At 36.4% G+C, this 27,813-nt stretch overlaps 2 protein-coding genes across 5 annotated transcripts; one reads left to right on the forward strand and one right to left on the reverse strand.

Annotated features, from left to right (window-relative positions):
* Nucleotides 1-165: 165 nt before the first annotated feature.
* LOC124644343 (ferritin subunit-like) lies at nt 166-16,638 on the reverse strand. Of its 2 annotated transcripts, XM_047183654.1 has the most exons (5): nt 16,334-16,638; nt 4,187-4,329; nt 2,814-2,948; nt 1,306-1,440; nt 166-785 (listed from the first exon to the last, which is right to left on the reverse strand). In XM_047183654.1, exons 1-5 carry the CDS (start codon nt 16,398-16,400, stop codon nt 630-632), a joined length of 636 nt encoding a protein of 211 aa, XP_047039610.1. In that variant the 5' UTR covers nt 16,401-16,638; the 3' UTR covers nt 166-629. The 2 variants fall into 2 exon arrangements, with proteins under 2 accessions (XP_047039610.1, XP_047039611.1); XM_047183655.1 differs by lacking the exons at nt 4,187-4,329; nt 16,334-16,638 and adding an exon at nt 3,636-3,756.
* Nucleotides 16,639-17,257: 619 nt separating this feature from the next.
* LOC124644342 (ferritin light chain, oocyte isoform) lies at nt 17,258-26,583 on the forward strand. Of its 3 annotated transcripts, none has more exons than XM_047183651.1 (6): nt 17,258-17,464; nt 20,289-20,415; nt 21,131-21,145; nt 24,030-24,263; nt 24,946-25,127; nt 25,835-26,583. In XM_047183651.1, exons 2-6 carry the CDS (start codon nt 20,301-20,303, stop codon nt 25,997-25,999), a joined length of 711 nt encoding a protein of 236 aa, XP_047039607.1. In that variant the 5' UTR covers nt 17,258-17,464; nt 20,289-20,300; the 3' UTR covers nt 26,000-26,583. The 3 variants fall into 3 exon arrangements, with proteins under 3 accessions (XP_047039607.1, XP_047039608.1, XP_047039609.1); XM_047183652.1 differs by lacking the exon at nt 21,131-21,145 and adding an exon at nt 21,982-21,987; XM_047183653.1 differs by lacking the exon at nt 21,131-21,145 and having other exon boundaries at nt 17,259-17,464.
* The last annotated feature ends 1,230 nt before the right edge of the window (nt 26,584-27,813 follow it).

Below are 27,813 nucleotides of genomic sequence, written 5' to 3' on the forward strand. Positions count from 1 at the left end.
GACAACCATTCTTACTTTAGGGTATTGGGTTGCCTGAGTAACTGGGTTGAGGAGATCAGATAAAAACTGGTACTCAGCTGCATCCGGTTAGACTGGAAGCCGACCCCAACATAGTCGGGAAAAGACTAGGCAGATGATGATAACAAACTACAAATGAAACTCGTATTTAATGTATGAATCAACTTTATTTTACGAAATAATTAAACAAAATTATAAACAGCCATATTTTTGTTCAATAAGCACTTTTTGATGGAAAAAAGTGTTGCAATAGGAATAAGAAATCGCGTTTTTGCCGTACAGTGTTACCAGACGACAAAAATAAGCCTATAATTGACTGCATACAATCTAAAGTGGAGTACATGATTTTAAATACAGAAATTATTCTTAAACTAATATTTTGTACAATAATACCTACGGGGTTGGCTAATTTGTGAATTTTTATTACAAAAATAAGTATAGTATACGCCATTTTGTTTGCAAATTAAGAAAAGAACAATACGTATTTTGATTTTCAAACATTCTAAACAGCGACTCAAAACTTTTTTTTAACAAATGGCAACAGATTAAAAAAATAGGTTACAATAAGAAGGTTTTATTGATAGTTTTTAAACTACATGGTGGCGATTGACTTAGATGTCGATGCCAATAAGTTTCTTGTCGAAGATGAACTCTCCGAGAGCACCGTGGCGGTCCATGAGCTTCTTGAGGGTAGAGGCCTTGCCGGCGATGTCGCGTTGACCCTTGTACTGCTCTTCCAAGAAGTCTCCAGTTAGGTAGTCAACCAGCTGTGAATAGATAAACAAAATATTAGTATAATGTTTGTGAGGTGACTATCTTCCTGCCGAAGCCGCGGGATTATTGGAGTTACCGCGGCCCTGGTGCATAGAGGGCTTAAGAAGGAACATGATGGGTTTAGCAGAGAGTATCAGAGAGTCTGACATTCTCTCACGCTGCACCCACAGGAGGAGCCATTTGATAATTTCCCATCAAACAAAAGGTGACCAGTCTCAGACTTTTCATGACGAGTTGCACAGTGTTTTAGAAGGCGTCAAATTGGTGGCTCAAACATTGGGTGCAACATCTTTAACAGTGGCTATGGCCGCTACGTATAGTCAGAAGCCAGGAAGTCCGACAGCCAGTCTGTTCTGAAGTTACGCGAAGCATGTTCCGTCACATATGAACCTTCCCTCAGTAACTGGGTTGAGGAGATCAGATAGGCAGTCGCTCCATGTGGCGCACTGGTACTCAGCTGCATGCGGTTAAAACCGGTTGGGAGAAGGCTTGGAAAGTTCTAGAACAACTTACATGGTAATCATTGAACTCGGAGTCGTCTTCGCAGGACTTGATGACGTTCCTGATGCTCTTGGTGACCTCGCTCTCCATGCGCAGCGCGTGCTCCAGGGCTTCTACTCCGCCTTCCCAGGTCTTGCGTTCGGGGGCCTGTGGAGATGGTTATTTATTACAAAAATTCCAAAAATGCTAGAAATGGATTCTGTTGGTGATTCTAGCGGGTTATTCCCGCTCGGTAACACCCTTTCGTCAACACTGTTGACGATCGGGAAAAAAAAGTTTCGTTCGTTCACAGTGTTGACGAACGCTAGTTTTTATTTTTAAAATATGGAAAGACTTGTCATAGATTTTTAAAATGTTTTAATAGATTATGTTAGAGCTTTTGAAACACAATTAACTAGAAAATAAAAGTGGCCTTATCATGTGCATAATAACCATTTTACACTAAAATAATAAGTAGCGTTCGTCAACACTGTGAACGAGCGAAACTTTTTTTTCCCGATCGTCAACAGTGTTGATGAAAGGGTGTTACCGAGCGGGAATAACCCATTCTAGCATGCTGGCTATTTTCCTTTTCTAATTCAATGTACAAAAATGACTTCTCTACAGATTTATTAAATGTGTATAGTGTATGTGTAAATAAGCAAGTTATATAAATCAGTATGGTTGATTGACTGTGTAGTTTAATGGGTATAAATCTTATGCTGATACTGGCTGGATCCTCCCGTGTATGGGGAATGGCAATCTCCTGGATAAAAAGTATTATATGTCTTTCTTTTTCTCAGTATAGATATTCGTGTACCTAATATTGGATTAGGTTAAGTAGTTTTGGTGTGAAAGCAAGAGTTACTTTCGCATTTACAATATCGTCAAGAACTGTTTAGTGTCATAGTTTAACGACTGAACAAATTGCAATGAATATTGTATTCATAGGACAGACCCTGAAGAAGTTATAGGTAAGTTTTGATCCGATTGCAGAACACAGATAAAACAGGATGTAATAGCTAGCTAATCATGAACATACAAAAGATTTTCAGCCGAGAACCAATCTGCTTATCCAGATGAGTTGATACCATAACCAATAGGCCTATTCTACCTTTTACCGTAGTTCTTCTTCTTCTTTCGTGTCGATGATATGTCTTATAGTGAGACTACACTTTGTCAGCCCAATATGCAGCCACAGCGAGAGCACGGTGGTTTACCGTAGTAACTACTATAGAAATCTGTGCTTTTACTCTAAAAAATGGTTGTCTGTAAATTCGGTTTACTGACGATAGTCCAACGTGACAACGTCATAAGAAATTCATCGTCAGATGTCGAACGTTGCCGATAGCGGAGGCCGATCGTGCCTCCTTGTCTCTCGTTGCGTGCTCTCGCTTGCACTTCAAGCCGTAAACGGAACGCCTCAGAGCGAGGTAACGCCGCATGAGTCATGTTTTTTCGTGCGTGCAGCCGGCCCCATCGATTTATAAGACGTTGTCACGTCAAAAATAAACTCCCTTCGTCCCTTCTTGCAAACTCACCCTAACTTGCAGCAGGGTGGTAACATCAGAGGTCAGTTCTCCTCTCATCAGAAGGTACTCGATGAGCTTCATGGCGTGTTCACGTTCCTCTGACGCAGCGTCGAAGAACATCTGAGCGAAACCGGGGCGGTTTACCTGAGGGAAGAAGAGGTCGGATTAGAAATAGGTGTTAAAGATGGAAGATGCCCGCCCTGTTTGTGCAAAAAAGTAAGTAAAATGAACTACCTAGAAAAGCTGGCCAAATCGATCATTTATTTTAGGTATAAGTTTAAGGTACCCAAACTGAATTTTGCAATTATTAATTTGGAAAGAATCACAGCAAGAGGAATTTGCAACTCGAAGTATTAATAGCTCGTGAATCCAAAAAAAGGTTAATATAAATGTTTTATTAGTGCATATTTCGCGATTTACAGCGCATATGTATTTTCGCATATTAAAGTCCTGACTTCCCGCGATTTCACCCGCGTCCCGCGAGGAACTATATCCCGTACCGGGACAAAACAAAGCCTGTGTCACCCCTCGTTCAGGGAGATCAGATAGACGGTCGCGCTATGTAAAACACTGGTACTCAGCTGCGTACCATTACATTGGAAGCCGACCCCAACATAGTTAGGAAAAGGCACAGAAGATGATGATGAGTACGTTAACAATGTAGCATATAATATGAAATCATCAAATGACCCCTGCCGCTGTGGGTGCAGCGTGAGGGAGTGTCAGACTCTTATTGACTAAAGCCTACCATGTGTCTTCTGAAGCCCTTTATGTACCAGCACCGCGGTAACTCGCGCGAACAATCCTGCAGCCTCGAAAGTTAATACTCACAACATCCCTAAAGAAATGAGCACCCATGGCGAGGTACTGCAGCGAGGCAGCGACCTCCATCTGAATCTGCTGCCTCATGGTCATGCGATTGTTGCTGTGTGTCACACATTTAGTTCACAATACTCACAACATCCCTAGAGAAATGAGCGCCCATGGCGAGGTACTGCAGCGAAGCACTCCATCTGTGTCTGCTGCCTCACGGACCAGTGCACAATTAGTTCACAATATGTACTCACAACATCCCTAGAGAAATGAGCGCCCATGGCGAGGTACTGCAGCGAGGCAGCCACCTTGTATCTGCTTCCTCATGGACCAGTGCACAATAAGTTAGCAATACTCACAACATCCCTAGAGAAATGAGCGCCCATGGCGAGGTACTGCAGCGAGGCAGTCCATCTGTGTCTGCTGCCTCATGGACCAGTGCACAATAAGTTAGCAATACTCACAACATCCCTAGAGAAATGAGCGCCCATGGCGAGGTACTGCAGCGAGGCAGTCCATCTGTGTCTGCTGCCTCATGGACCAGTGCACAATAAGTTCACAATACTCACAACATCCCTAGAGAAATGAGCGCCCATGGCGAGGTACTGCAGCGAGGCAGCGACCTCCATCTGTATCTGCTGCCTCATGGACATACGACAGTTGCGGACCATTGTCACCCACTCCTTCGGGATGTTTACTGGGTTCACGTGGCCTGGAGACAAATAAATAGTTTATTACTAAAGTGAAGTACATCAAAGTGCTATAGTGGAGACCACGGACTAGCAAGCGCAGCGTAGGACGTGCGTCGATTTATTGTGACACGGAATTAGCGTTTTATAGATAGACAATGGTACGAAACACTCCATAAGCGAGTCCGACTTATACTATTCCATCCCTTTTTTTTGGTCACATATCGTGGTAACGAGAATTTTATCTTCTGCGAAATGATTGTTTATTGGCTGTAAAGGCTCGTAACTTGTTTGGTTGAGTAAGATTTTATCGGGAACCCCTACCAGTTATTTTATTTGTTAAAAGACCGCATTTATTATCTCTTCGTGGTTAGCTGAATTTGAATTTAAAAAAGTTCATTCGGATAGCTACTCTATGGTTAGCGTATCTTTGCAAGTCTTAATTTTATTGACTACTAGCTTCCGCCTGCGGCTTCGCCCGCGTAGAGTTCGGTTATATCGCGTTTCCAAGAGAATTCTTCGAAAGTCCGGGATAAAAACTATCCTATGTTCTTTTTTCTCAAGGTCAACTCTATCGTCGACGTGAAAGCGTAACAGACAGACAAAATTACTTTCGCATTTATTATATTAGTAGGGATATACGCAGTAAACAATTTATTTACTAAAAGATCACACAAAACACACACTATCACACAGAGACTACAAACAAAATAAACCTAAAAAATCTGGATCATTTCGAATTACTGTTACTGTTACAGCCTTTCTATCGTCCCACTGCTGGGCTGCGGCCTCCTCTCACACGGAGAAGGATTGAGCATTAATCACCACGCTTGCTCAATGCGGGTTGCTGATTTCAGGCAAAGGAAACAAAGGCACAATATTGAAGATTCCTTTGTCATCAAATTATTCAAGTGAAGGTTGATACAATTTCCTGATTTCAAACATTTTTAAGGCATTGTATTTTGTAAAGTAAATAGGTATTGATGTTTTTTGATGATTAAGATATCTTACGAGTTAAGTAGGTTGAGGTCGGCTTCTCATCTATCTAGACGTGACTATATTTAATTTATACCTATGTTAAGCGCACGGACTTATAAATAATACACCGTGGTTCATTTCAAGCAAGACGTTAATTTTTGTTGTCGCATAAAAAACAACAGCAAAGCTTTGTTACTGCCGCGTAAAAAAAGTAAAGATTTATTTTTTCAAAGAACCAAACGACGCTTATTGTTACGTGGGTACTGAGGCAGTTTTTATAACCAAGTAAAAAGGAATCGAATTTTAAAGAAAGATTTATGTTCTAAAAAGTCGTGGTGGTCTAGTGGGTAAAGAACCAACCTCTCAAGTAAGAGTGTGTTCAGTTCTAAGTCAGGAAAGTCCCAATGCAACTTTTCTAAGTTTGTATGTACTTTCTAAGTATATTTTGGACACCAATGACTGTGTTACGGATGGCACGTTAAACTGTAGGTCCCGGCTGTCATTGAACATCCTTGGCAGACTTTACGGTAGTCACAAGCCAGTAAGTCTGACGCCAGTCTACTAGATAAAAAAAGGCTGGGCAGATAATTACGAGCAGAACAGACCATACCAAGCTAGAACTTTCGACAGTCGAAGAAATAATCTGGCAACGTTTCAAACGCGAATGACAAACTGTATTTCTGTTTATTTTTAAACACAAACTCAAGACAATGTAAACTACATTTTAATTATTATTCAAACAAATAGATAATTGTAATACCTTAAATAAATACTGACAAGGAAACAGCAAATATATCTAAAGCTGTTGACTTAAAACAAGACTTTATAAAACTTTAATACTTAATATGATAAAGATGGATTTTCTTTTCTTTGTTTGTACCCTAAAAGCTCAGACAATACTGAAATGTTTTGAAAAATTCTTTCACTGTTGGGGCGCTACACTCTTCCCGAGTAACGTAGGCTATATTTTATCACGGTACAGGCAGTAGTTCTCACAGGACGCGGATGAAATTGCGTTGGATAGCTTGTCATAGATATAGAATATAATATATGGAATAGGCATCGAGTGATTTTAATGAAGTATGATCGTTTTTTTTAACGACGTCAAAAATCATCAAATGACCCCTCCCGCTGTGTGTTAGCAGCGGTGAGGGAGTGTCAGACTCTTACTGACTAAACACCGTCGTGTTTCGTCGTATTCCTTTTATGTACCTACCAGAACCGCGGTAACTCGCGCGAACAATCCCGCAGCCACGGGACGCGGGTCTTAGATAGAAATAAGAGTATACAAAAGAAAGATATGCCTATTTGGCACTGGCATTCAACATTGTCAACTTAAGCTCTAGTCTTTGTTCAAATTAAACAAAGTTTTCTTTTTATTAGGTACAATAAGAATTAGTCACAGCAACAGTTAATCATAAAACAATAAACCAATTAAGTTTAAAACCAGTAGTTAATGATATCTGACTGTTACAAATAGGGTAATAGAGTATGAGTATTTGCTTTATGATAAGTGCAGTCTACAATGACATATTTTTATGTTTTGTGTTCCAACTGTGTACCTAAGTATCTAATTGTATGGTCCACCAGTATTTCTAACCGACTTCAAAAAAAATGAGGTTCATAGTTTGGCCTGTATGTGTGTACATACGTAGGTATGTTCACGATCGCTGAATCGCTTTGAATACAGTATTTTATTTGTATCAAGTCAAAGTATTTATTATTTGTAAAACATAGGTAAAATAAAATGTAGATCTTAGAATTAAAATAGTGCGCTATGTTCTGTCTATGGTGAGACGTACAAATATGGTTTGGACTACAATAATAAGTATTACGAGATACTAGAATTAAAATAAGAAATTATTACAATTAAAAACCAGACTTAAATATCTAAATTAGCCATTTAAGAACTCATCAACCATGTGATGTGTGAACTCAGAAACATTTCTCAATTATAATTTTTTGTATTTTTTGTCAAACTTTTTTAAGGTATATTATTGCAGTAGGTTTTATTTGTTGTATTAAAGTATTTTCTAACAAAGGAATTATTTATTTTTGTTAATGGTTTTCCTTGTAGATAAATAAGTAGATACGGTACTTCCCTATACGAGATATTTTATACTGTAATATGAATAACACATTAATACTTTGACATGAATAACTCGAATCAATTACATTGGATGGGGAAGTTTATAATTTTGAGTATTTTTTTTCTGGTCAGGCAGGTACCAATACAACTTTTCTAAGTTTGTACTTACTTTCTAAATTCTAAGTACTTATGTACATCTTGGACACCAATGACTGTGTTTCGGATGGAACGTTAAACTGTAGGTCCCGGCTGTCATTGAACATCCTTGGCAGTCGTTACGGGTAGTCAGAAGCCAGTAAGTCTGACGCCAGTCTAACCAAGGGGTATTGGGTTACCCAGTCAGGGTTGAGGAGGTCAGATAGGCAGTCGCTCCTTGTAAAGCTCTGGTACTCAGCTGCACCCAGTTATACTGGAAGCCGACCCCAACATATTTAGAAAAAGTCAAGGCAGATGATTGCAGATGATATTTCTTTTGTCCTAAGAAATCATAGACAAACCTAACTACCTACTTTGACCTAACTTTGTATTAAAGTGTAGCTATTTATATGAATCTAATCTATTCTAGATAAGTAGCTGTGTGTCTCTAAACACGTCCAATGTTATCTGGCACTCGCAGGTCTTCACGTATGACACTTGATACTTGATTCTAAGATTAAGTGCTTCTACTATGTATCTAGTTAAGTAGGTTTTTAGATAATAGAGAAAAATAGAAGACAACTGTTATGTACCGAAAAGAGTTTCATTAAAGGCTATAATCACGCCATTTAAGATCTTTGGCAGTCGGTCGATATTTTTGTTAAAAAAAAAGTCGTGGTGGCCTTGTGGATAAAAAACCAACCTCTCAAGTATGAGTGTGGGGTCTATTCCAGGTCGGGCAAGCACCGATGCAACTTTTCTAAGTTTGTATGTACTTTATAAGTATATCTTGGACACCAATGACTGTGTTTCGGAGGGCAAATTAAATTGTAGGTCCTGGCTGTCATTTGAACATCTTTGGTAGTCGTTTCAGGTAGTCAGAAGAAAGTAAGTCTAACAACCAGACTTTAAGGGGTATTAAGTTGCCCGGTTAACTGGGTTGAGGAGGTCAGATAGGGCAGTCGCTCCTTGTAAAACACCGGTATTCAACTGCACCCGGTTAGACTGGAAGCCGACCCCAACATAGTTGGAAAAAAGTCTAAAGAAGCAGATGATGAGATAAATCTTTGCTTTCAAAATACCAGAGAAAACATCTCGAAAGTCATTGACATGTCCGATAATATATCTGATGAAATATCAATACTCTTTTGTAAGCATCGCCATTGTCTATGCCCGATATGTCTAACCACAGATTAGATAGACATGAGATTACTAGATTGGGAAATATCGAGATGGAAACGAATTTGTTCTTTTGTTTCGAGATAATTTAGTCACGGATATTTTCAAGATGTTATCTACTATATAAAAATAAGTCCGGTTTTCCTCCCTGACGCTATAACTCCAGAACGCACGAACCGATTTCCACGGTTTTGCATTCGTTGGAAAGGTCTCGGGCTCCGTGAGGTTTATAGCAAAGAAAATTCAGGAAAAACAAAAAAAAAATATCACCAAACAATATGTTACATGGCGGAACGGAGTTCGCCGGGTTTGCTAGTAATTTATAAACTTGAGATGAAAGTTCAATAATCTTAAGGAAATACTTGAAAATTTACGTGAGAAGATAGTGTTCATATTAAAATTGACCACTCAAACGAAGGTTTAGTAGGGGATCATTTTATGATTACTACAATATCCGTTTTTGTTACATTGACCAAAAAACTGCATTATAAGAATGACTTTGCAATTTAAGACCATTCCAGACGCTTCGAATTTTTCTTGACACTTTTTATCAAAATAATACCGAATACCGTCAAAATAAATACTTTTTATCTAAACTTTGATCACCTGTCTTGAAATTATTGGTTAACTTTCAATATAATCATCTCGTCTTATTCTAACTCTCCCATAACTGGCCTACTGGAAGAGATTTCTTTTGAAGGTGAGGTGTGCCTATGCAGGGCACGCCACCATCGTGGCGGTAAGTCCCCTCTTTGAGGAGTGGCTCGGGAGGAGTCACGGCGCCCTCACGTACCGCATGACGCAGGTTCTCACCGGACACGGTTGTTTCGGGAGGTACCTGCACCGCATCGGTCGTGAGGAGGCGCCCGGGTGTCACCATTGTGCGGACAGCCCCGAGGACACGGTGGACCACACAGTCCAGGTGTGCCCCGCATGGGAAGGGCACCGCCGGGTCCTTGTCGAGGCTTTGGGCGGCGGCGACCTCTCGCGTCCGGCCCTGGTTCAGGCCATGGTCCGGGGCGAGAGGGAATGGGATGCCGTCGCCTCCTTCTGCGAAGCGGTCATGCTCGAGAAGGAGGAGGCGGAACGCCAGAGAGTTCGCACCTCTCATCCCGGCCGCCGCGCTGGACCAGGTAGACACCATGGGCGCCGGGTGTCTCATCGTCCCTCTGTCTACTTAGACGACAGACCCGTGTCGACGGCGCGCGTTGTTCCACGCGCTCCTCAAAGAAATGTCAGCAACCCCAGCGGGGCCCAGCAGGGCCAAGGCCTGCCGGGGCTGCGGGTTGTTCGAAAGAGATACCGCGGCCCTGGTACATAAAAGGCCTATGACGGAACACGACGGTTTTTAGTCAGTAAGAGTCTGACACTCCCTCACGGCTGCTAACCCACAGCGGGAGGGGTCATTTGATGATTTTTGACGTCGGAAAAAAAAAAAAAAGGTGTGCCTATGTACTTTGTGTTCTATTTTTCTTCTTGTCTGTATTCTGTGTACATGAGCCATTAAATAAATAAATGTTATTGCCCCATTCTTGGATTTTCTCAAATTTTCTCAAACAATTTTTGTTTGTACCCTTAAGCCTCCGAAGCTAAAGAACCGATGTGACAAAATTATTTCACTGTTGATCAGCTACACTCTTCCCGAGTAACGCAGGCTATATTTTATCCCGGTACGGGCAGAAGTTTCCGCGGGACGCGTTTGAAAGACGCGGGAAAACGGCTAGTTTTCCATAGAGTGTAATTTTTATAGACTCGTCGTCATTTTGTGTCGTAAGTAATTTATAATTTATAAATTGACAGAGGGGACGTATTATATAACTAGGGCTGCCATCCGTCCGGGTTTCCCCGGATTTGTCCTCGTTTGGAGGCCGTCCGGGGGCCATTCGGGCGGGGTTTCAAGAAGTGTCCGGGGAAAACCCGGACACTTTTCATGTAAGGAAGCACCTCATTGAATTTTAGTATATGTTAATAGTAAATGGATTACTAATTAGGTATTATTTTGTTTAAAAAAATCGTACTCGTCGGGAAAAAAATGCGATTTACGCCAAATGTCCGGGTTTCTTTAATGTTTGTCCGGGTTTGGCGAAATTCGAGATGGCAGCCCTATATATAACGCATGCGGGCCAAGCCAACGGCCTAAGCTGACGATACATTTGAAAATCACTCATAACTAGCTGTTTCCTGTAGTTTCGCACGCATCTCGAGGGAACTACTTCACTCTATTATTTTTGCCCTTCCACTGGGTTCTAGCAAAAGAACAATTTAATTCTAAGTCAAAGACCGTCAGGCGGATTTGAGAAAACTCTGGCACTCAATTAGAAGAATAGTCAAATTAGGTTCTTTTTCAAGCAATTTTACTATGAAAACATAATAAATATTAATTTGGTGGCATACCTTTTGACATTAATTTAGCAACTAATTTCTATCATTGGTTTACCAGTGTCTCGTAGGTCGCGTTAAAGAAACAAACTCCAAACAGCTTTAAAATATTAGTTACTAAAGATTTCAGATGACGATTTACTCGTTGCATTCTGTAGTTTTAAAGTATTTTTAACATCATTATAGACTTAATTAAACAAATTGATCAATGATTTTCGTATTTGGAAACTCATTACTAACTGCCATCCTTGAATATTTAAACCAAGGGTCGTGAACTTCACGATATATCCACGAAATTCTGTGTAAACAGCAATAAAATAAAACTAAAACATTACTGTAATTATGTCATTATTACCCTAATAACTTTATTGTATTGTTAAACATGCTGATATGTAAGAAACGATAAGAAATAAGACTTTAGTTTATCCGTCGAGTTTTTCTGGAAATTGTCTCAAGAGCGACTGTCAGGCACTCGAAATGTATATTATTATCACAGTTTAGATATATTCTCTGTATTATCTTTGATTGTCGGTTGTACAGAACTATTATCACCACATATGTATATTGTATTGGGTAGGTGGAATCATGGTGGAATCGACTAAATCAGACTTACAATATTAACTAATTTTACTTCTGTACGCGCAAACGGCTCAATAGATTTTTTTTTATCCTTCATTAGCTGGTATCCCACTGCTGGGTGGACTTTTTCCTCTTTAGTAAAATAGCTAAATTATTTTAAGATGCTTTGCCAAATGAATACGGATATTATGGATTTGGTTTTCACCTAGTTAACAACACAATTAACCGCTGTAGAATTTATCGACCAGCGTTTTTGACTATCCACGCTGGTTACAAAATTCTTGTAATTTTATCTACATTACGACTAAGTAAGTCCTACATATAATAAAAGCAGGAGTAATGGCACAAGTAATAACGAGATGGGTCTCGGAATATTAGATATAGTCAGCCATAAGTGGATAGCCCGCGGCAGTCATAGATTAACCTTGATTGATCGATCTGTTGACTGTTACTGAGCTGTAGTTTCTAAGGCCTATGAGTATCTATGGAAACATACGGCATTTGTTATTAAAATATAAATATGAATGCTCAGGATTATTTTTTCTGCGTTTTGGAGTCCATTCAGACACAATATTAGACGGATAGATAACTTGTCAGCAAGATGACGCGCATTCAACAAAGTTTGTGCTAAGTGTGAATGTAAATGGATGTAGAGAAAAGAAGACCTACAAAAGATGTATGGATCGCCTGAAAGCTGACATGAATAAGAAGGGAGTGTGCACCGAACCCAAATAAAATTGGGAACAGGACAGGAATATTAAGGGTTGCCAGTAATTCAAAAAAGAATTCTTTATTGATGGTCGTATTTTTTTCTAAAAACCTCATGCGTCAATTCATTCCAGTTTTTCCGAAACAGAAACCTTCTAAAGAAACTACCAATCTTAAGCCTACCCATGTTTTTTGGAAGCCATTGTTATCCAGAGCTATGGAAACTTTTTGGAACAATCTCGCAATGCGTCACACTAGCCTACAAAGAGGTGTCATATGTTGAACGTTATTGTCACACATTCGGTTCAATGATGCGACCTTATTGAGGTGACTCATTGAGAGGCCTAGGGAATACTTTTTTGCACAATAAAAGCGAAAATTTCAATAGTATGTACGGTATATTGATTTTGATGCCAAAATTATGTAAAGTACAGTTGATAGTTCTGCTCTGAAGTCGGCCAGTTAGCTTATTTATTATGTTTCGTTCATATAGTTCGATCGTGTAGTCCTTACAGTCACTAGTTGCCACTTCACTTCGGGGAGGTAAAGTTATTTGGTGCCGTGAGAACTGTGCAATTCATAGATTTTATTTATAGACAATGTAGTTTTTCTATGTCTGCAAGAACTAGATTATTTGTGCAATTGAATTTATAGGAACTAACTTTTTCACATTAAACATTCAACAATGAATGTCGGAAATACGCCCCCTTTTGTCAAGTGCTTACAGTTTTTACTACGCAAAAAAAATAAGGAGAACAAAATGAGTATAACACACTTTTATTTCATAGAGGAAACATTTTTTAAGCCGACCCCAACATAGTTGGGAAAAAGGCTCGGAGGATGATGAGGCACCAATGTGATAATAGTTTAGTTACATACCTACCTACAATGTCAATATATTGGTTTCCATTGAAATAGTCACTATTTTTGAATGAACGGAAATAAACAATGACATTTGATTGTCATGACAAAATAATGTGTAAAGTGGGTATGTGTATTTATTACGGCTATTTTGAATACCTATTTACTTATTTTGCTAGTATGTTAATTTATAAAATGAGTTGAAGGGTATTATAATAATATTCTGCAATTAACTACTTAATTGAAGGTAATCTTAATACATATCTACCTTTTGATTAAAATTCGTTGATTTTAATGTGGAATCGATTTAAATTAACTTTTCCAATTACCAACAAATATCTACATAATATTATCCGTAGAGTACCTAAATAACACCTGACTTAGCAGGAACGTACTAGTCAGCTTCGATTGATTCAAAATCGAAGTTAGAAGTCAATTCACATTCAATTACAAAGTCAATTCATCTTGAATTTCGAAGTCAATTCATCTCCACTTTAAGTTCAAAGTCTACTCATATCATACACATTTTATATAAAGATTAATGAGTACATATTGTCATTGTTTTGTTACACGAGCTGTTAGTCATAGACAATGACTTGGCATCTCTTTGTGAACCTAAGCATTGTAGGCATGTACTAAACTGGATATAATACACATTGATAAGACATACATATGGCCAGAATTAATTTTCTTGATTAATATAAAGAGGATGATTACCAGTCTAACCAAGGGATGTTGGGTTGCCCGGGTAACTGGGTTGAGGAGGTCAGATAGGGCAGTCGCTCCTTGTAAAGCGCTGGTACTCAGCTACATCCAGTTAGACTGGAAGCCGACACCAACATAGTTGGGAAAAGGGCTTGCAGGATGATGATGATTATATTGAGGTTGATTTATAATAGTACTGATTAATGTTCAATCCATCTCTGTGTGAGAGGAGGCTGCAGCTGCAGCCTATCAGATGGAGGATCGAATCTGGCTGAAGAAATACCTATTATATACTATACAAAGGTTGTTAGAGAAGAATCTTTTGCTTGTATGTACCCAAACCAATACATGTTTGACATTTGATTGAGTGACAGCAATTTGACAGTTGCGATTAGGTTGACCTGCTGGCATCTATACCTACTTTGTAGAATAATACAGTTCAATAAAAGACTGCAAATTATAGTAATAACTATAGTAGTTATGTCCTACGTTTTCACCTGCATGCCTTGGAAACGACTTCCCATTTGCTGGATAAAATATAGTCTACTGGCCGATATCCCATGGTTTCACCTGCGTCTCATGGGAACTATAGCTTGTACCAGGACAAAATATAGCCTATGTTACTGGATGTAGCTTTCCAACAGTGAAATAATTTTTCAGATCAATTCAGTAGCTTTGGCTACTTTTGGAATGGGCAACTACAATTAAACTTAGTTATATTTTTAACCTTTATAAGTGCTTGTAAAGGCCTAAATGAAATAACGGATTTAACTTTGACTTTGGTGCCTCATAGATACAAACAAACAAAAAAATGCTTCCTCTTAATAATATTAGTATACATAGATAAATAAAATACCTAGTGGCCCTGGTGGCCTAGTGGGTAAAGGACCAACCTCTCAAGTATGAGGGCGCGGGTTCGATCCCAGGTCAGGCAAGTACCAATGCAACTTTTCTAAGTTTGTATGTACTTTCTAAGTATATCTTAGACACCATGGACTGTGTTTCGGATGGCACGTTAAACTGTAGGTCCCGGCTGTCATTGAACATCCTTGGCAGTCGTTACGGGTAGTCAGAAGCCAGTAAGTCTGACACCAGTCTAACCAAGGGGTATCGGGTTGCCCGGGTAACTGGGTTGAGGAGGTCAGATAGGCAGTCGCTTCTTGTAAAGCACTGGTACTCAGCTGAATCCGGTTAGAATGGAAGCCGACCCCAACATGATTGGGAAAAGGCTCGGAGGATGAGGATGACATAGATAAATAAAATAGATACAGACCGCCATATCCTTATATATATCTATCTTTGGTAGGAAATGATATCAATTAATTGGCTTACAGATAAAGCAACTTTGATAAATTAGCAGAATCATTGCTTGTTTACAATTACAAGCTTTATATAGCTCTCTTATTGATCACAGTGTGATCTAGTTCTTGTTTTGAAGTTTACGGATATATCCTATGTATTTATAGTGCACCTGTGTTATTGAGAACTGCTGTGCAAATACGGGTAAATATTTAAAAATGACTTAATATTACTATTTACAGCACTGTAAATATATACAATATGAATGAAAACTATCCTTACTAGTAAAAAGCTAATTCTAGTTGGATGGCAATATAACCATGATTCAATAAATAAATTGTTTAAATGTAATGGAAAGGCTCAAGATGTTCAATCAATTAGCAGCTTCAACCAGATGCCAACATATACATAATTGCAGAACTGCTTGGCCGTTTTTATCCAATAGAAAAATAAATAGAAAGAAATAGAATAAATAAAAAGAGAAATAGTTCTAGCCATTTCATAAGCCTAAACTACTTGTTTTGAATAGGTGAAATGGTTGTTGAGTTGAGAGAAGTTTGTGAAAACCAAAACAAAAGCTTTCTAGTGCTTGTCAAGAAGAGGTATTCTTCATTCAAACTTATTAAATGATTTCCAGTCACACTTAGTACAAGGAAATTAAACAAATGATGTTTTTCATGATTGGCTGACTATTGTAACCCAGAGGTTAATTCCGTTATCACTGAATAACTTGTATGTATTTGTTATTTTGTATACTACATGACCTTTGGTTCCATCATTACAGTTTACTTATGCAAACCTAGGTGGCGTTAGTTAGAAAAACAGTAAAATAACTTTTTCGGACAGTGGGTAAGTGCTCATAACTTTAAACAAAGAAAATTGTGTTTAATTTGGTCTTTTTCTGTAATGTTTGCCTTGTATAACCTAACAGAGGTTTAAGATAATTGTTTTTATGTATTTTATTCATTGAATTGTCGAATATATAACGATGTAATTTTTATAAACCGGACAAAGAAAAAATTCGAGCATGCAATTCCGTCGTAGTACAGTTTTTAAATTTAGAACTACCTACGCCGTTCCTGTAAACACCACAAACAAAGAAAAATTCTACTTACATTGTGTAGCAGAAGCAGGGAGGCATACAGCCAGGAGTCCGACGACAGCAAGGAGGATGGCCTTCATCTTTTATTTTTTGTTATAATTAAAATCACAGATACTTTGACAAATTATGTTATGACAAGCAGTTCCGTAACGTACGAGTACTCGCGAAAGTCTAGCCTTTACACACACTGGCGCAGAAGGCGACTTATCAGAACGCAACAAAATTGGAAAACAAGTACTATTCACGTTGGTTCCTCTGATTATATGAAAATAATGAACTGCGCAGCGATAACAGAACCATCTCGTGTTGACAAGTGCTTGGAGAATGACACGATAGAGCGAGATGCAAGATACCACTCGACCGTTGCACAACAAAAAATCCTTGTAGAGGTTTCGTGTTCCCAGTCGACCCGTGGAATATTTTCCGACCTAAATATGAGTTTTTGCTACCAAGACCGGGTTTTTTTCAATAGTTTTGGCTACTAAATAATTTAATATGTCCTTTTAATGCATTGTATGATAGATATTTGGTATTAATGAGGAGAAAATAAGAAATAAGGTGAAATCTCTTGAAACTCAAAACCTCAACATTCTCCGGATGACAGTCATGACAGGGATACTACGTCATTCAAGGGTTTAGGTTGCGGGGGGATAGCGTTGAGAGGGGCGGGGAAATAATGATACCAGTACTGTAAATTTACCATTGAAACGGAAAATTGTGAGGATTAGTACCTTATTGATAATTATATAATATTGACTCCAGTTTCATTTTAAAATAAAGTTTATAGTTTAACTTAAGTACTGAGAAGTGATTATAGAGTTTTTAGTAAAGTTCTTGATCACAAAACTTAATAATCGGGTAATTTAACATCTGCACACAGCAACCCCAAGTTGAAGTGCAGCCAACTTCACGTGACAGACGTAAAATATTCAATTTTATTATCATTTTGTCGCTCGCTACCAATCGTATTGCGTTTGTATAAATTTTATAATTACGTGTGCTCTCCGTCGAACGGAGTTTTATCAGTTTAATAGTCACTGTCTAAAGTCGCCTTCTGCGCCAGTGTGTGTAAAGGCACTTTCGACGGCACAATCTTCTTCGCTGCAAATTTTATTCAAGTTTTTAATCGCCTTACAATATTTTGGTGAGTCCCTTCTACGTATTTACGACTTAATTTGATTGTGTTTCTATTAATATTCTAAACAATCTATTGTTATTATTTCAATTGTTTAATTTTTTAATGTTTTGAAATTGATTCGGAATTCGGAAGTTCTAATTTTAAAAACATTGTCCGCTGTCAAGTTGTCCTTTGTCTAATAATTACGTGTTTAGTGTAAAAGTTAACGACAATTTACTAGGAAATTATTAATGCACAGAAGAAATAAATGCGTAATAATTAAACCATTTTATATACATCTGCATACGCCTCTTTGTCACTTTGTATCATAATAACAAAGTCAACGCGATTCGGAACAACGCAAAAGAAAATATTGCCAATATTCTTCTAAAAAACAATTGTTCGTGTCTGTGGGTAGGCGTATTTTGTAATAGGCACCAAGCTACTTTTTAACCGACTTCAGAAAAAGGAGGTTTTTAGTTTTGACTTGTTTGTTTGCGCGATTATCTCACGTTTTGCTGAAACGATTTTGATGCAGGTTTTATAATAGTATTTCTCAGAAGGTCTTATGTTTTTTATCTAATGAAATCAGTTTTATTTTTTTGAAAATTTTATTTTCTACTCTGTGGGTAGACATATTTGTCATCATCTGCTGAGCCTTGTCCCAACTGTGTTGGGGTCGGCTTCCAGTCTAACCGGATGTAGCTGAGTACAGGTGTTTTACAAGGAGCGACTGCCTATCTGACCTCCTCAACCCAGTTATGCTGCATATTTGTATTAGATACTTTTTATCAATGATTTTTACGACTTTTTTTTATCTGAACATTAATCAAATTGTAATTCTTTAATCTTTTAATAATGTTTATATTGCTTCTTATTACATGATAAAAATATCTTTATCTGCAATCTATTGTTATTAGCTTTGATTGTTTAATTTACTATCATTATTAGCTTTGATTTATTTATTTAACTTACACGTTATTAAGATTATTCAAACATATTTTGATAAAAAACTTGTAGATATAGACAATATTTTACATAATATGATTATATTTATAATCTTGAGATAGCTAAAGTAATCCATTTATGTTGTGTAAGCAATAATAATTTTAATTGACAATGACAGCTAATGATTATGTTTCAGCATTTGGTTTGACTGTGATTTTCTTGTTATAAATAATTGGTTTCTACATTTTACATAGATGTCTTTTACTAATAGCTACCAGCTATTTTCTAGCAGTAACACCCTTGGGAACTCAACTTCTAAAATGTAGCCTATAAATAATGAATTTATCATATCTGTTACTGAGCCTCTAAGGCAGTGATTTTCAACCTATGGGTCAAGCTTCTGTAGGAGGGTTGCCAGGAGTCGAAAAAACCGTTTAAAAACAAATTCAGTAAAAAAACAATAAAGGATTTTTATATTTATATATTGTTAAGTAAGAGAATTTATAATAAAGTAATGTAATGTATTAATTAATGTATTGTAACGTATTGTAATAAAAAGCGGAGGGTCGGGGGTCGCAAAATATTCTTTCAAACCAGGGGTCACATACTGAAATAGGTTGAAAAACACTGCTCTAGGGTAGGGCTGCCATCCGCCCAGGTTTCCCCGGATTTGTCCTCGTTTGGAGGCCGTCCGGGCGGGATTTCAAGAAGTGTCCGGGGAAAACCCGGACACTTTTCGTGTAAGGAAGCACCTCATTGGATTTAAGTATGTGTTAATAGTAAATGGATTACAAATTAGGTATTATTTTGTTTAAAAAAATCGTACTCCTTCGGGGAAAAAATGCGATTTACGCCAAATGTCCGGGTTTTTTTAATGTTTGTCCGGGTTACTCTAGGGTAACACAACAAAAAAAAAAAATATCCTCTTTGTAACATTACTAAGGATAGCATAATAAATCTTTATTTCTTTCAACATAGAATGTTCAGTAGTTTAAAGTCCATAGATACAAAGTAGTCTATTAATCTCAATGATAGTACAAAACTTTTTCTTTGTTGTTCCTTATCAGTGTTTGTCAAGATATTATGATTTGAACTAATCTTTACTTCAATACTATAAATGATATAATAATATGATGGAGAGGAATAGTTTTAGGGTTCCATACCCAAAGGGTAAAACGGGACCCTATTGTTTTTGCTCCTCTGTCCGTCCATCCGTCCGTCTGTCACCAGGCTGTATCTCATGAACCATGATAGTTAGAGAGCTGAAATTTTCACAGATGATGTATTTTTGTTGCTGCTATAACAACAAATACTAGAAGTACTGAACTACTGAAAACTAGAATTAAATAAATATTTTGGGGGGCTCCCATACAACAAACGTGATTTTTTCGTCCGTTTTATAAATAATGGTACGGAACCCTTCGTGCATGAGTCTGACTCGCACTTGGCCGGTTTTTTTTGTTTGTTTGTTCAAGGTTCGAAACTAATGAACCGATTTGTAAGATTTTTTGAGATGGTCTTTTACCTTTAGGTTTTGGAGAGCTGTTAGTAGTATACATTATTTATTTAAACAATTATTACATAATAAATTTATTACGAGAATAAATTATAGTGACTAAATAAATATTTTATAACAACAAAAAATATATTGTAATTTTTTTTAATATGACAAACACCCAAATGTTTTCTTCATTTTGAACGACTTAGCATTTAATAATTTAACATCAACATACAGAACAAAAAAAAAACCGACTTCAATAGATAACAGGTATCTAAAACCTTCTGGGTCTGAAAAATATATCTGTTAAAAAGGCTTAAGTTCTTAATTTTAATATTTAATTTGATTTCCCACTGAAAGTCGTTGTCTTAATAACTAAAAATGTATTATTTACTGTTCCTTCAGAACTCCAGCACCATGAAGCTGATCATCCTAGCAGCCACCTGCCTCCTGGCCATTGCCAGCACTTCAGCAGCTGACACCTGCTACCAAGACGTCTCTGTGGACTGCGCTCAGGCTTCCAACAGCCTCGGTAAGACTCACTTATTGTTGTAAAAATATATAGTATAGTATAATCATCAGCACGAATCTTGAGCGCTGACCTTCACCTGCGCAGAAGTAATTTATTGGGTCCCTTTGGTGGTATGAAGTGAGGCGCGGGGGCGGGCTAAAGCGGTGATTGGCCCGCAGTGCATCGCGTCATAGCCGTCACTCGGGATTGGTTCTTTGCTAATAAATCACTTCTGCGCAGGTGAAGGTCAGCGCTCAAGATTCGTGCCGATGATTCTATAATAGGTGTATAGATTTAAAAAAATATATAAATTGATGTGTTCAAAAATGTCACAGATAACAGAAACAATGGAGATTCTACATGATAAGTTTTCAAAATCGCTGCGCGAGAAGTGAAATGATAATTTGATGCATTTATTTTTAGTTTTGTGAATGCATATTATATGCATAAATTTGCAAATGCCTAGGAATCTTAGTATACAGCGTTTTTAAATAAGATTTATGATTAATTATTATCAATTTGTAGAGTATCTAATGCTTATGTAATCTGTGATATTACATTTTGATATACTGGCTTTGTTATATTTTTTACAACATATATTTTTTATAATATTATTTAGTCTATTTTCTTTTTATCTTTCTATTTATTATGAGCATGATTGTATTCTTCATATAATAATAGTATATGTACATATATTTTCTTTTTATTATATATATTTTTCTTATATTTCTTTCAGAGTTTAGAAGGAATTGTAAGTAAAAAAAACGGGGCGTATTTAACAGAGTATGATTCATTTTGTACTAATGGGGAATTCATATAGGATAGAAAAGAATTTAAAATTAAATCATTTATGCTCATAGTTCCATATTTTTAATATTTTCAAATCTCTGCCTATTTGCGAATGAATTTTTCATTGTGTGTTTGAAATATACCTATGACTTTCATTTACATATTTTTCATTGCAATTTTATGATATAAAAAGTAGTATAAACTTTCTCATATTTTACGCGGGATTATTACAACACTAGCCGGTATATCATAACTCTTAATTTAAACGTCACTGAATGATATATAAAATATAAAATTCACGAATATTTGGAGACACATTTGAATAGAGAGAACTTTTCCTAGTTTAGTAGCTCCTAGACATACAATAACATTGTGCAATATTACACTAAAATTAATCATATTGTCTTCAATTGATTTACGATTGTAGGGCAGACTACGCAATAGTACAACAGACCACCAAACCAATGGAAAGCCATTAGAAAACGATTGCTCCTATATTAGCAGCAGTATGCTCGCTAAGGTCAACGGCTATTGAGATTCAATTGATATCCAATTGACACATTATTAAATAAGAAGACTCGAGCCTTAGATTCCTTAAAAAATTAGTCATCATTCTTTGTAATATTGCGCAATTTAATTGTATGTCTAGGGGGTGCCTTAACTTAAACAAAAAAAAAATTAAGTGACGTTTATTTCGGGCAAAAATCATGGGTGACATACCGTCAATTAACGTCATTAATATAAATATTATTGCGATAATTAATGAAATAAATTAATGTTTGCTCTTTGATCTTGCAGAAATCAGTAAGTAATAAAGTAATATAATTATTATTACTGCACTTTGTATTACGATGTAGTTTCTGCACACCGCTTTCTAATTAGAAATATATTTATTAAAGTGTGAGTCTTTATAAAATTCTTTAATTTGTTTTCGAAAAAAATAATGAGATTCAAAAGACAACAGTCAAATTCGTCATATTTTTCCTGTGTGTTAGTAAATTATTTTTGAAAATTCTATTAAAAAACTGAATATTAAGATTTTGGTATGTGCCTTTTTAAAGACTTACACTGTATATTTTTCTTTAATTTCTATGAATATAGCGAGGTGTAGAGTGGTTTTAATATAATTCAAACACTAGCTTGCTTCCCACGGTTTCTCCCGTGTTTTCAAGTACTTTGCTAACCCAGTTTAAATAATTATTTATCTCTAACTTTTTCTTTTTTTGGATACTTAATAAAGCATTTTCCGTATATCGACTGCAAGCAAGCAATACCTCCTATCTGACTCCGGGTGGATTTTAAAGGGGAACAATAATAAAACTTAATAAAATCCTTATTCCGAGGAAGGTATAATGAGATACTGAAAATCCAAGTTTTCTTTTTCTAAGCATAGTATTGATTAATAAAGTTTTTTGTTTTTATTTTGAATCTAAAGGTAGTTTATGGTAGATACAAGTTTTTTGGTTTTTTGAAACAAAAATGTCAGATAGGAGGTATTGCTTGCTTGCAGTCGATATAACTTTAGATATTTTTTGCTTACCACTCTATTATTATTTTTCTTATTGTCTGTTATTTACTACACACTTAAAAATAAATAGACAGAGCAAGTGCAGTGCAGAATCGTAGCTTTTTCGTTCGTTCTTTTAACGTCTTCCCCAAAACTCAGAAAAAAAAAATACAAAAGTAGCATGTACACACAAAAAATTAATTAGTTTAAAAACGTATAAGAGAGATTTATTTACACGACTGCCCTTAAAAGGTGGTATCATGTTTTCATATGTTCATACACACTTGCATTATCTGAGGTCATCTTTCTGTGGCTCACGTACTCTCTACCACACATTAACAGTTTATATAACTATATTATTTCATGTATATAACTATTATTTAGCCTATATAACTAATACAAAGTTGACGCTACAATTTTTTACGGAGTAAATAAGTTTTACAAACTTCATTTTGAAGTATATTAATGAACAACAAAAAACATAAACTATAATTTCATCAATAATAATTATTATTTAGTGAAATTTTAGCGTCAACTATTTTAAGTATAATTCTCGCCTTTTTAAACGGTTTTATTTTTTGTCGTCAAGTCGTGGATTTTAATTAAGTACCGAACGTTATATCGAGTTTTGCGAGAATTACACTATGGAAATAAATAATATGCTTACTTTCCTTTACTTTTGTAGTGCACAGCACATTGCACTCTATTATATGTAGATTTCTCTATCTTATAGTTTGATTCTTCAGAGTGAAAGCATATCTAACGGATGATAAAAGCAACAGAGCCCCAAGTTCACCGACAACATAAACATTAGTTTTTCTTAAAACAACTGTTTTTTATGATTTTCTAAGCTCAATTTTCAAAGTTAACACGAACGAGTATATGTTTAATTTTTTATATATCTTCCGTTATGTATGCTTATATACTTTTAACTACAAACCTATTGGGACGAGGAGCGCAAATTCTTTCGTAAATGACACCTTTGCTCTTTCGTAATGGACTTGAATATTATTAACCTAGGGTCAGAAATTGGGCTTCTCTTCTAAGGTGCGTACCTAGTCGGTCAATTATATTGCGCAATATTACAATAAAAATATTGTGCAACAAAAAACATTGCGCAATCTTCAATATTAAGGTGCTAACCACAACTGGTAGAAGGAAATTCAAATACAAAATGATTTTTTTTTTTTAATTTAATCTAAGTTAACATTCGTTATAAAATATTTGAATTCCTCGCTACACTCAAAATTATACTAGTCAATATTGAACAAAACGTAATATTGCGCAACAAAATTGCTCATCTTACTTACCTCTAACATAACCTAAAATCCCAAAACAGCGCTCCCAAGGTGTAACGCTGTCTACGGCGAATACGGTCGTCATGGCAACGTGGCAACAGAATTGCAAGCCTACGCCAATTTGCATCTAGAACGTTCTTACGAATATCTGCTCTCGGCTGCGTATTTTAACAATTATCAGACCAACCGACTTGGGTTTAGCAAGCTGTTTAAGAAGCTTTCTGATGAAGCTTGGGGCAAGACTATTGATATCATCAAGCATGTTACGCTGAGGGGTAAGTTGATTTAAATATTTTTGTTTATATGTTTGGTAGTTTTAGGTGTCTATGGGCCGTAGTTGCCTGATAAAAAAGTTTTATATAAATTAAATCATCAGCTTTCTGATCTTCTCCAAATTCTATTAGTGATTGGTACCACAAAAGTTAAAATTTTCCAGTAAAAATCGATCTTCTTTTGCTAACTCAAATTTTTATACCAAATAGACCTAATACTTCTATTATGAAAATCTCAGAGAGGCAAGAAACTCCATGAACTCTCTTTTTACCTCGGATTTCATAATTTTTTACAAAATCGGTGTAACAAATTAAGGTTTGGAGTTACTGTCTAATGTAATTTGTCGTAAAAAGATAATTTCAATAAATGATTTAGCTTTGACAATCTGGGAGCAGCGTATGGCCACATGGGCGTGCTTATGCTCGGAAGTTAGTTGCGAGCCGCCAGTTAGTTTGGCATGACCCATAATACTTAACTATATTGTAACTGTTAACAGTATTGTATTATTTAGAGCCGATTTTTCAATCATCAGCTGAATATGAGTAAAAAATATATAAATTAGACATATTTTATACACAAAAGCTATCAAAACGTCAAACATATTCTTTAGATAAAAGTTATCTAGCGATTTAAAATTGGCCCTGGTGTTTCTAAAGATATTCCTAACTACGTCCTTCTTACCAGGTGACACCATGAACTTCGACCAGCGCAGCACAATGAAGGTAGACCGTAAGAACTACACGGTCGAACTGCACGAGCTCGAAGCCCTCGCCAAGGCGCTCGACACCCAGAAGGAGATCGCTGAACGCGCCTTCTATATCCACAGGGAGGCTACGAGGAACAGCCAGCATTTGCATGATCCTGAGGTAGGTTTTAGACTACTTTTGTTGTAAAAAGATAAAAAATGTGTGCATTTTTTTTGTAAATTCTTCGTGACTTCTAAAAGTTCAGTAGAATGTGTAAAATTTTTGAAAATCCTGTAACTTTAGAGCGCAGATAGAAAATGCAGGTGGAAAGAATACAGTCATTTGGCAATCTTTTTCTTCTTATTGATTGAGCGGCAGGTCTAATTAGTTGTAAAGCAAAAGTTACGGTCTTTTCCTAATAATAGGGGTTAAATAAAGTATGAAATTTCCGATTTGTACTGAAAATCTAAATTGCTCAAAATAGTTGCCATTGCTATCTATACATTGCGGTCATCTAATAGGAAGGTCATTTATGCCTATACGATAGAACTCTGAGGATCTAGACTGCACAAACTGTGTGAAAGAATTGTGTTCTGCCTCCTGGGAAGAAAAGTTCTTTTCACGCAGATAGTTGTCCAAATCACGAAAAAACCAGTGCTTTACAAGGAGCGACTGCCCTATCTGATCCCCTCACTCAACCCAGTTACCCGGGCAACCCAATACCCTTGGTTAGACTGTTCTCAGACTTACTGGCTTCTGACTACCCGTAACGACTGCCAAGGATGTTCAATTACAGTTGGTTCTTTGCCCAATAGGCCACCACGACGACCAATATAACCTGCAAAATCTTCTAAATATTTTAATAACTATAAACATGTGTATCACAGGTTGCCCAATACCTCGAAGAGGAATTCATTGAGGACCAGTCCAAGAAGATCAGAGAACTCGCCGGTCACACCACAGACCTTAAGAAATTCATCACCGCCAACCACGGACAAGACTTGTCTCTGGCCTTGTACCTGTTCGACGAATATCTGCAGAAAACTGCTTAAATACACCAGAGAAATATATAGTTATGTAATTAAAATTATAGCTTCTGTTTCACTCTTTTATTGTAGAAAAACATCTTTGAAAAATAGACGTTTTGACAGACATCATCTTAGGTCAATCTGTCAAATGTCATCAATAGATTTTTAACCTTATCACAATAGTGGAAGATTAATGTTCGATTGGTAAAATTTGACAGATTCGGTTAAAAATAAATGTGGTATTAATATCTTATTTGTCTTTTTAAAGTTAACTGTAGGACAAAGATTATCACAAATAGTTATTTTTTTGTAATATTTATGCAAAAAAATCTGTCATCTTGATTAGGCTGTATAACTTAAAAATGACAGCTATTCGACGCCATTTTGAATCGCTTTTTAGAGTGAAGCATATTTTTTTTACTTCAAGAACAAAATTAATTAAAAAACAGTTTTTTTTTTATTAAACTTTGTACAAAATTAGGCTGTTATATTGTGATTATATTTCCAATTAAGTTAACCCCATTTATATTGTAAGCGATATAATATTGTATAAACAATTCTATGTAGATGTAACCAGTTAATTTCCAATAAAACTTTTGATTTAAATACATATTTGTCTTATTTACTATCTTGGAACTGCACCACCGTATTGATTTTTTTTTTTGTGAAGCTTACACCAAAATACTCAAAAAGTTGTGTCCGTTACCCAGGCCAGATGTTGTCGACAATGGTCATTTGAATCTTATAGATAATTAGTTGTGCAGCTTCTGTAATTGTTGCGCACATTTTTAAAGGACAATGCCTAAAAACGTCCCCACCCACCAACAGACTTGAAAGTAGTGTCATTGGATGCGCCTCATTTAATAGATCATTTCTTATTATGGAGACTCATTCCAAAAGTATGGGGTTTAGGAACTATAAGACAATTTAGTATCCTTAATAATCAATTAACTTCAAGTTTGTTAACCAATTACTCAGAGTTGGGTGGACCGATTTTGATGTTTTTATTTTTATTTTAAAGAATCTATCTCAAAGTTAGTCTAATGTAATTTTCATCAAGATCTTTTAAGCAGTTTTTTAGTTATCATCGGTTAAAATAATCGGTTTGAAGAGGCAATGTAGGATGTCGTGAGGACACCTTCACCACCACCAACAGACTTGAAACTAGTGTCATCGGAAGCGCCTCCTTTGATAGATCATGACTATCATAACGATTTACGCCAAATGTATGGGGTTTTGGAAATATTCGACATTTTAGTATCCACAATTAACGTAACGTTAGGTTAGGTTAGTAGGTATACACCGTGACTTTTTAGTCGTCTTACAACGGCAGCCCACTTCATGTATCCAATGACTAGTAAACGTTAATATTAAAAAAAAAACAATTATGAGATTTGAATAATTTAAAAATAAAAAATAATTCATTAAACCCCAAACATTTAGAGTATGTCGTCACAGTAAAAAAATATCTATCGGATAAGGCGCTTCTGATGACACTAGTTTCAAGTCTGTTGGAGTCAGTAAAGGTCCATACAAAATCATTAAACCAATTATCATTCTAACCGGTGATAACTCAAAAGTTGCTAAAAAGATCCCGATGAAAATTATATCGGACTAACGTTGAGACACCTTCTTTGCATTAAAACAAAAATAATAAAAATCGGTCCACGCAACTCCGAGTAATTGGTTAACAAACTTGACGTTTATTGATTATTAAGGATATTAAAATGTCGTGTATTTCCAAAACCCCATACATTTGGAGTAAATCGTTTTGATAATCATGATCTATCGAAGGATGCGCCTCCGATGACACTAGTTTCAAGTCTGTTGGTGGGTGG

The sequence above is a fragment of the Helicoverpa zea genome, chromosome 29 (assembly GCF_022581195.2).
Source record: "Helicoverpa zea isolate HzStark_Cry1AcR chromosome 29, ilHelZeax1.1, whole genome shotgun sequence".
In the NCBI taxonomy this organism is placed as follows: Eukaryota; Metazoa; Arthropoda; class Insecta; order Lepidoptera; family Noctuidae; genus Helicoverpa; species Helicoverpa zea.